Below are 10,082 nucleotides of genomic sequence, written 5' to 3' on the forward strand. Positions count from 1 at the left end.
TCCCCCCCCCCCCCTCCTTCTGCATATCAAACAGTTGCCTGTTCCGGCCCGCCCACCCTTCCATCAACTTCCCCAGCAGCAGCACAGCAGCAGTGGCATTGCCACGCCCCTTCCAACAGATTCCTGGCGTGTTTCTGGTTTGCCTGCGGCAACATTTTCGGGCAACGGCTTAGGGCCGACTTCAGCTCTAATCAAAAATGCAATGTTTGGCTTGGTTAAGCGGAAATCAGTAGATTGCGTCGCACACTCGTCGCTTGTTGATATTAACACTTCCCCCGCCCCCACAGCCCATCCTCTCCAGCGCCCTTCCAGAGGTTAATGAAACGTCACAGTTGATGACGACGTTGGGCTAAGATTTCAATGATATGTCAAAACTGAGTGATGCCGTTGATGGATGGGAAAGGCTACCACCGTTGCCGTTGCCTTTGGCTGCCACACACCCGGCGCCCCCTTTTTGCCCCTTGCCTCCTCATATATCAGAGACGCCGCAACGCATAAATTTTGGGAAATATTTGCGACTTGAGCGTCGCATTTACATTGGCTTTGCCCGGGCTGAGGGTGTCGACTGGACAATTGTAGCCGGGGCCTGGTGTTTGGAATTTGAGTAACAGTTGGAGTTTGGGAAAGTGGGATCACAACAAATAAGTGGAAGCAACATCCGCATGGCGGCAATTTCCGTTTATGCCAAACATCAAATGCAATTTTCATGAGGTAAATAACATAATCAACATGGAACCGAATCGGGAGTAGGAGCTGATTTTTACTTTACACCTGTCCTAAAACCACCCCCAACCCCCCTCATGCTCCGTTAACCGCAACGAAAATGTTTCAATTTGCGTTAGCAAACGTAATTTTTGCCATATTGAAATTTGATTTGCGACAAGTTGGCAAAGTGCAGCACGCTGACATTCCCGTTGACTGTTTGGCAAGAGAGTCGCGCAATTGAATTTGCGCCTGGCAGCTGCAATTTCAAAATTTGATGTGGCAGCCAACCCGGGGAGGGGTTGTGCCACAATATATATACATAATTTTTAATGGCATTTATCAAGTTTTACAGGCGCAGCTGAGGCGAAAGTGATTTTATTTTCGGCAGCAACATGACAAGGCTTCACAATAAATTATCATCCAAATGGCAGAGGGACGCAGCAAATTAACGGAAAAGCATTTGTGCGACAGCACTTTAAGTGTTGGTAAGCGAATTATGAGTCTCAAGAAGCTAAGCCGGGTTTGAATCGAACCGGCTTGAGCCCGAAACCTCAATATGTTATTTACCCTCGACCCAATCTTAAATGAAATTATTTGAATAAAGGAAGAAAGAAATCTTAACAGTTAAATAAAATTTAATTTATAACAAATTAAATCAATATTCTATTGCAAATTAAAAGAAATTTAAAGAATCAAGACTCAAATCTAAACCTAGATATGGAAAATCAGGTTAACGAATCGAATCTTAAGACAAGGCATTGATTCGAAGCGGTTTGCAACCCTGAAGCATGTGCAAACTGACCCATAAAAGATGACAATTTTTTAATTCATTGCACTTTCCGCATGTTCCACTCCTTATATTAACGCTTCAGTAAGGGCAGAGGGCAAGAAATGGGGCCAGGGAAAACGTTTGCAAGTTTGCAAAGGCAAAAAGCAAAAGCTTAAAAGTAAACGCGTTTGCTTAGCAAAAGTGAAACAGAACATAAACAAATACGACGCGCAGGCAACCAACTTACATCTGCTGATAAAGAAAAGCCGAGTGTGTTCAGATGCATGTGCGTGTGTGTGTGTGTTTGCGTGTGTTGCCCCCCAGACGTGGCGACGCCTTTTAATGAAAGATGACAACAACCACATGCCTGATAAAAGGTTGTCATTAAAATTGCAGCAGTTACCGCAGCCGCTTCATTAGAGACTGCAAGTGCGGCTGCGACTGCGTTTTGGGGCTAAAGTAGGTTGCCGTTTGGCAAATATGCCTCAAATGAATGTTTATACAAATTATAAAGGCCTAGCCAAAAGGCAAGGCATTGAATCAAGATGAAAGTAGAATTTCTAATTGATTAAAGTGTTTGAGTTTCTACGTAAAGCACAAAAAAAATCTCTACGCCAATATTGCTCGACTGCGCCCAAAATTTGAAATGGGCGCCGTCGCTAGTGCTGCCAGATGGCAACAAAAAATAGCTTAGCGCCAGTGCTGTTTAACAACGTAAGCTATATAACAGTCGTGTGCCGCCAGTGCATAGCAGATGTTACAGACAACAGTATAACAAATGTTAATGCTCTGTTAAAGTTATGGCTCAATTTTGTACTGGGAGAAACGCAACAGCTGGGTTTTTCTTGAAAATGTGAATAAATGAACATTAAATGTGTTGTTCTAAATAATTAACACATTTCATATATCATTTGTACACATATATTTAATTGAATAAGGCAAAGCCGTTTCCTAGAACAGGCGCTTCGAGGGCTGTGCATCCGGCTCGCCGCCGCCATCCACTGGACGTGTCATTTCAATGGAATTGATGCGGATCATGGTGTTGGGCGAGCGCTGGAAGTTGATGCGCATATATTGTTTCCTGCGCTTCTTTTTGAAATGTGTTTTAGTGTGCGTCAGCGTCTTCTCGATAATCGTCGCCTTTACCGTGACCAGACCCGGCTCGAGTATGGGTCGGCCAATCAATGTAAAATCGCGGGCTCCCGCCAGCAGCACTTTGTCCAGGCTAATCTCATCGCCTATCGTGGGCGGCCAGTAGCCCTCGACGAGGATTATGTCTCCGGGAGTTATTTTAAATTGCTTGCCGCACAAATGGACTACGGCAAATAGCCGGCCCTGCTCCGTTTTGGCCACCTGCTGATTGATTCTCTCGCAAACCGTTTGGCATTCCCGCTGATGCTCCTTGGCAATGGCGGACACATCGACTGTAGCCGGCGCGGGTTTGTTTTGCTGCTGCAATGTTGGGCCTAGGCTCAGGGCACGCAGCGCACCTGTCGGGGATGGGGGGAAGTCACGAATGTTATGTCACTGCGCCCAGGACTGGCTGTTTAGAAGCTTACCGCTTAATGTGGCACGCTGTGCTGTGTGGCGCAGCGCTTGGCGCACGCTTTGTGCTAGCAATGACATATATTTGCCGCTTTTTAGACTACAAATTCTAATGTAATTGCAATTACCAAAGTTTCGAGCAGCAGAAGTGTGCCGAATGGAAACGATAACAAAATAAGCGGCACCGCAACCTCTGCGTGTTATCGACAGTGTTGCATAGCATAAGAGCCTTACCACTTAACAGCACTGCGAGCCATATGCATGCGCTCAAGAGCTGGCTGCTATGCATATGTTATCGGCACAGTCGAAGCCTGCGTCGCTACGCACTTCATGTTTTCAAACTGAAGCGGAAATTTGTTGCTGTCAACGAATTCGATAAAGTTAGCAAAACCTATGGAGAGTAAAATGTTTCGCGATCCGGCACTGGAACGCCATTTCACAGGACACACTGGCAACATAACTCAGCTGCGCTTTAGCCCGGATGGCCATCAAATCGCGACCAGCGCTATGGACGCCACTGTAATACTGTGGAATCTCAAGCAGGCGGCGCGTTGTATTCGCTTTGCCTCCCATTCGGCGGCAGTTTACGGCGTCAGCTGGTCGCCCAAGGGGAATTTCATAGCCTCGTGCAGTCAGGATCGCACTGTCAAGATCTGGGAGCCAAAGGTGCGCGGCGTCTCCGGCGAGTTTCTGGCCCACAGCAAGCCCGTGCGCAGCGTCGACTTCGACCCGACCGGACAGCTGCTGCTGACCGCCTCGGACGACAAGGCGGTCAAACTGTGGCGCGTTTCGCGGCGCCAGTTCATCTCATCGTTTGCCCAGCAAAACAATTGGGTGCGTGCCGCCAAGTTCAGTCCCAACGGCAAGCTGATAGCCAGCGTCAGCGATGACAAGTCGCTGCGCATCTACGAGGTGGGCACCGGGGAGTGCGTGCGCACCTTCACGGAGGAGCGTGCCGCACCGCGTCAGGTCGCTTGGCATCCGTGGGGCAACATGGTGGCCGTTGCCCTAGGCTGCAATCGCATCAAGATCTTCGATGTGGTTAACAGCCAGCTTCTGCAGCTGTACGTGGTGCATTCGGCGCCCGTCAACGATTTGGCCTTCCATCCGAGCGGCAACTTTCTGCTGTCCGGCAGCGATGATAAGACCATACGTATTCTGGACTTGCTCGAGGGCCGACCCATATACACGCTGACTGGCCATACGGATGCGGTGAATGCGGTTGCCTTCACCCAGGACGGCAACAAGTTTGCCACCGCGGGCAGCGATCGCCAGGTGGGAGTGCATTTCATTATTAATCCAATTCTCAATAACCAAGTTCATTTATCTTGACAGCTGCTCATCTGGGAATCCAATTTGCACACCTACGATGCCTCTCAGTTTGAGGAGAAATCCCTTTCGACGTCCTGTTGCGACACCAGCTCCACCTCGAAAATAAGCCTCGGCGCCAATTCGAAAGCATCGAATGATCTCAGCATTCGCATCGATCCGCGCGAATCTTTGGCCTATCAGGCACTGGACGAACACTTCCAGGTGGTTGATAGCCAACACACAAAACATCAGACACCGCTAGGCAGCAGCAATTGTGCCACCAACTTGTCAGGCCCCAAACTTTCGGGTCGCAGTGAACCCAAATCCCTGGAGCTAAAGAGCAACTATACCACTCCGTTTTTCAACTAGTTTGACCCAAACGCACACGCACACACACACACACGCGCACACAGCTGCATCATCCCACTGCAAGCCCAGAGCATAACTAGCACACCTTCCGCAGGTATTGGATGTGTCGCTGGAGTCGGATTCGGGCTCGGATTGCTGCAGCTGTGCCGCTCAGCTTGACGAGATTTTCAACTATTTGACGCAGCTGGACAAACGTTTAAGTCGATTAGAAAGCTTGCACTTTGACTAAAACTTTACCTTGTGCATATTCCATTTATTCCTAATCATAAGTTAATTATATAAACATTTTTTGTAAACTATGTTTTTCCATATTCAAACACTTTTCCACATCTGTCTGAAATGCCATCGGTTAACTTAGAACATTCAATTTATAGTTTTTTAAAGAATTGACCGACTTCAAAAAGGATTTCTAATCTAATCTCTGTTTTAAATTTGAAAGCAGTCTATACTATATAGATGTCATGGGAATGATTAGTCGTAAATATTAAAAACTATTTTTTATATATCTCTATAAAAAGACTATGATACAAGCTATGTCCTGGTCTGAATTGCCTTAACATATATTTTTGCATAGATATAAATATAAGTATATAAATGTTGACTTACCCCAAAATTGCACAAATTATCATTTATTAGAAGTAGTCCGATTTATATATATATCTTTATATTTATACACATCACTGAAAAAACATGAGTATAGAGAGGATTACAATATGTTATATATTCTATGAACATGAACATATGTACGTACCTATATGATTATGGGTCAATCAACCGCCAGCAGCACTTTGTCCAGGCTAATCTCATCGCCTATCGTGGGCGGATAGTAGCCCTCGACGTGGATTATGTCTCCCGGAGTTATTTTAAATTGCTTGCCGCACAAATGGACTACGGCAAAAAGCCGGCCCTGCTCCGCCTTGGCCACCTGCTGATTGATTCTCTCGCAAACTGTTTGGCATTCCAGCTGATGCTCCTTGGCAATGGCGGACACATCGATTGTAGATGGCGCGGGTTTGTTTTGCTGCTGCAATGTTGGGTTTAGGCTCAGCGCACCTGCCGTAGGTGGGGGGGAAGACAGGAATGTTATGTCACTGCGCCCAGAACTAGCTGTCTACAAATCCCTCTCATCCCAAATCATATGTACATAGATACATGCATGTGCATACATGCACATATGTACACACCTACATATATATTAATACATATAGACCATACATAAAAAAGGTGCACATATACATACATACAGGCACATATCTATTGACATATATGCATGCAAATATCTACATACAAACATGACCAATATAAAGTATATTAAATCATCAACTTGTTAAAAGAATATGCATAAAATATGCCTACATACCCATAAAAACACTATTACACGTTTACGTACAGATAAATATATATATATACGTGTATGTATACAAAAACCACGAGTGATGCAAAGCAAAAAAAACGAACAAAAACCAAAAACAATTCAACTTAGTTTTTGATTTTCGTTTCTTCTTTGCTTTGCTTATTTCTAACGGTACTCAAAAATGCTGCCCTGCTATTTATGCTAATTCGCCATTCTCATTGTCGCACACTGCCATACATACTCATAAAAGGATGTAGTTGTGTGTGAAGTGAAGTGGCAGAGAGACGCGTCGGCGGCGTCAAATTTAGTGTAATTTATTAATTACAAGTGCAAAAATATATTTTTTTTATGTGTGCAATATAAAGTGTGCTTACCCAATGAGTGAAGTTAAGATAAACACAATAAATTACACGGCTAACACGTGAAATAGTTATTTATATGGCAGCTGCTGAAAGAAGCGCCAAATTTGTGAAAAACGCGCGAAATAAAAAAGTTCGATTAACCGGTTCGTGTCTTTACATTAACATTACGTCTGTAAGTAGTTAACATAAACGGGTCGTAAGATCGTAAATAAGCTCTGTTAAAAGTGCAGTGTGCGGTAAATTGGCGCGCTACTATTGAAATTTAAATTACAAACAAAATTCAAAATAGGATTTGGAAAGCGGTAAGTGCAAATTTTAAAATAGAGCCCTATTACTGATTTTATCGTATATGAATAAATGAAAGCTTAATATAAATTGTTATATTTTTATATATATTAATGTATAAAAAAGTATGTTGAATATTTCTACGCTCTCCGTGGGCTTAAACTGTTGCAAAAACATATAAAAATTTCAAGTTTTAATTAATTATCGTATTTGGCATCAGAAGTCATATAATTGTTACCAATTTGACTGTCAAGTGATTGAACTCGGGGCAGTTCATTCAACTGCCAAGAACACCTCGACTCGATTGTCTCAATCTAATGATCCTGTCGAGGCAGTTCAATGCCTCTGCGAATAACTTGTCGCTTTGTTTATCAGGTAATTATGCGCTTGATATATTGGCACAAAAGGCAGTAGTTGAGAGCCCCGAAACCGAAACCGAAACTGACACCGAAACCGAACCCAAAACTAACGCTTCAAATACTCTTAAGCCTACAAACACAATTCGGGACTCGTTGAACAAAGAAGCAAATTTGCACAGCGAATGCAACTGTGCAACAAAAACAACAAGCAGGCAAACAATCAACAAACCCACAAAGGGACTCTTGGAAATTAGTGTGACATGCGTACAATTTCCACCTGTAGAGTTCGCTGCCTCGGGTTCCACTGTAACTGTAGTTTGACCAAAAATGCTGTTATAGGGTGCTGAACCGTCAACCCTTTGGCCGGAGCAACGCATAGAAAAGGTCATTGTCATCAGCCAAAGGTTCAACAAACTGTTTTTTGGCAAATAAGCAAAGGAACAAAAAAAGAAACCTCTTGCATTTTCAAATAAATAAACTAATGTGCCAAAGGACTCCAAGAACCGCAAGCTGACCGAAAACGCTTAACAAAATGCGCCGAACAAAAGCGAACCCAGCATACTCTACATTTCAGAGGCTGATCGGCTTGAACAAATGCGACTGCAAGTCGGCAATGCCCATTGTAGGAGGCAGCCAAATTGGCAGCAGCGGCAGCAGCAGGAGTTGAGGTCCTGCGCTGGCATGTGCCACAAACGAGCCGCAATAAGCGGTACCTTAGGCCCGAGGACCCTCTTTTGCTAAGCTAAGCTTTTGCTTCTGGTCCTCCGGGTGCTCTGCGTTGGCTCGTGTCATCTGTTGAATTATAAAATATGGCAAGGAATTAATTTGGCCAGCGAACGAACACAGTCGAATCTGGCACAGCAGCAGCAGCAGCAGCAGCAGCGCTCTTGGGATAACGCCTTTCGGCAAGAAGGACCCCTGCGTTGGATCCTACCATCTACCATCTACCATCTACCATCGGGCCATCGGGCCATCTACCGCTATGCTCTGTTCTCTCGGCTTATCTCTGCGCGCATGCGTTGCGCACCTGTCGCTGCTCGATCTGTTGCAGACAAAATGAAAAGGTGCGCTTAAATTCTTATAATGACTCTGACAGAGGCCGAGTCCGACTCCGAGTCAGAGTCCTGCATGTGTGTGTGTGCGTGTGTGTGTGTGTTGCATCTTGTGCCGCAATTTGTTGTCCTTTTGTGCCGCCGTCTGTTGCCTCCAAATCTGTCTATAATCTGTGTTTAGGCCAAGCACATTGATTTCTGCTCAAGAAAAACACCTTGAGCCCGGCTTTCTATACTCGTTCGACAAGTTAAAAAGAGTATATTAGTTGCGCCTCAAGCTGTCCGCTCGTCTGTTCGTTTAAAGAACAATTATTGAAGCTATAGGAATTTGTATATATCCGTTTATATCAGATAAACTGTTTAAGATATATTGGGTAAAATATATACCTTTAACAGTTTAAACTGAATTTCCGCATAGTTCAAGACGTGAAACTGGGAATATATATAGTCTTGTATATATACTCACAGGTAAAGTGAGAAGATTATATGGATAAGTCTAAGAGAGTGAGGAAAAAGAATATATATCTTCTAGACTATGAATAGACAAGTTTCTTTCGAGTTAATACAATAATATTTTGTTTTAGAAATGTTGAAACATTTTAAAGCTATTTTTATCGGGCATTTCTTGGCTATGAGCGAGTATTCACGCAGCTGGTTGCACCCGATTGCAATGTCTTTTTTAGCTGTATTTTCTGTTTGTGGCTCGGACAGCGGCAGGCTGCACTCTTGGGTCTTCTTATTGGCCTGCACCTTTTGACTGTTTGACTGTCTGACTGTGGCACATGGCAAAATCCGTACCATTTTGTGTTTAGATTTTGTCATTTTAATTGCTGCTCTTGGCTTTTGGTTGTGCTTTTTGGTTTCGCCCTTTTTGTTGCACCCTCTGGCTAAGCTGCTGATTGGCTCATTGTCTGCGGGTTGTTTATTTGCTTTTTTGCTTTTTTTGTTTAGTTTTAGTTGCTGTCTCTGCTTCTTGCTGTTCTTGCCAATTAAGCTGTTTAAATAGATTTCACAAACTGCTTTGCCCTGCCACTTGACTCGTGCTGGCCCTCCTCCCACCCCCCTTTCAAATCCCCCCTATGGCAGGGGTTGTTGCATATTTGACTTGGATTTGTCATTGCTTTCCCTTTGTCAATGTTCGCATTCAAATCGAACGAGCTTAAGATTTTCCAAAGTAAGGTAAGGCTAATCTCTGACTGACTGGCATTCTGTTGGCTTCTGATTTGGTCGGGCGAACTAGCTAAACTGTTTCCTATTGCATTTTCCTCAAGGAACTTTAATGCAAAGACCAGAAGCTGTACTTAAGATCAGTGAGATATCTATTCCGAATTTATTCCTTTAATAGGTATAGGATTTAGTTAGTTAGTAGTATATATATGGAGGAATACGTCACTTAGACAACTCACCTGCCTAAGACTGTGAGATATATCACTGTTAATGTCAATCCATGGATTTTTTGATTATTCACTAATAAGGAATTCTCGTTAGAGGGGCTTTTGCTGAAGGAATTATTACTGCTAAATGAATTATCAGAGAAACGAGAATCCGGACTTAATGTCCAGAAATAGAGGCATAAGGATTTTCTTTATCCTTATTATTATTAAAAGACGGATATATAATATATAAAAATAATACAAAAAAAAATTTTAAAAATAAAATCAAAAATTAATGATGACAATGAAAATAAAAATATGAGAAATAATAAATAAAATAATAAAATAAAAATATATTAAAATTATAATGATAATAAAATTAATAATTAACCACAAAATTAAATAATATTTCTGATAAATAAATATTAATAGAAATAAAAAAAAAATAGTAATGATAATATTAATAATAATAATATCAAAAATAATAATATAATCACACTAAGAATTCAAAACCAATCAGACTTAGCATTAAACAAATATTAATAAATAATATTACAGCATGTGCAACCCACACACACACACACACACACACACACAT

The 10,082-nt window shown here is 42.8% G+C and overlaps 2 protein-coding genes across 3 annotated transcripts; one reads left to right on the plus strand and one right to left on the minus strand.

The window, feature by feature from the left end:
• Nucleotides 1-2,313: 2,313 nt before the first annotated feature.
• Nucleotides 2,314-3,175, minus strand: mRpL21 (mitochondrial ribosomal protein L21). Its single transcript, XM_064689692.1, has 2 exons — nt 3,034-3,175; nt 2,314-2,964 (listed from the first exon to the last, which is right to left on the minus strand). The coding sequence occupies exons 1-2, from the start codon at nt 3,098-3,100 to the stop codon at nt 2,426-2,428; spliced, it is 606 nt and encodes a 201-aa protein (XP_064545762.1). The 5' UTR covers nt 3,101-3,175; the 3' UTR covers nt 2,314-2,425.
• A 162-nt stretch (nt 3,176-3,337) lies between these two features.
• On the plus strand, nt 3,338-4,995 carry Poc1 (Proteome of centrioles 1). Of its 2 annotated transcripts, XM_064689761.1 has the most exons (3): nt 3,338-4,294; nt 4,355-4,552; nt 4,794-4,995. In XM_064689761.1, exons 1-3 carry the CDS (start codon nt 3,413-3,415, stop codon nt 4,926-4,928), a joined length of 1,215 nt encoding a protein of 404 aa, XP_064545831.1. In that variant the 5' UTR covers nt 3,338-3,412; the 3' UTR covers nt 4,929-4,995. The 2 variants fall into 2 exon arrangements, with proteins under 2 accessions (XP_064545831.1, XP_064545830.1); XM_064689760.1 differs by having other exon boundaries at nt 3,339-4,294; nt 4,355-4,995.
• The last annotated feature ends 5,087 nt before the right edge of the window (nt 4,996-10,082 follow it).

Source organism: Drosophila montana, unplaced genomic scaffold (genome assembly GCF_035044405.1).
Source record: "Drosophila montana isolate Dmon_TW-CO22-7 unplaced genomic scaffold, ASM3504440v1 contig_3218_1, whole genome shotgun sequence".
Taxonomy (NCBI): Eukaryota; Metazoa; Arthropoda; class Insecta; order Diptera; family Drosophilidae; genus Drosophila; species Drosophila montana.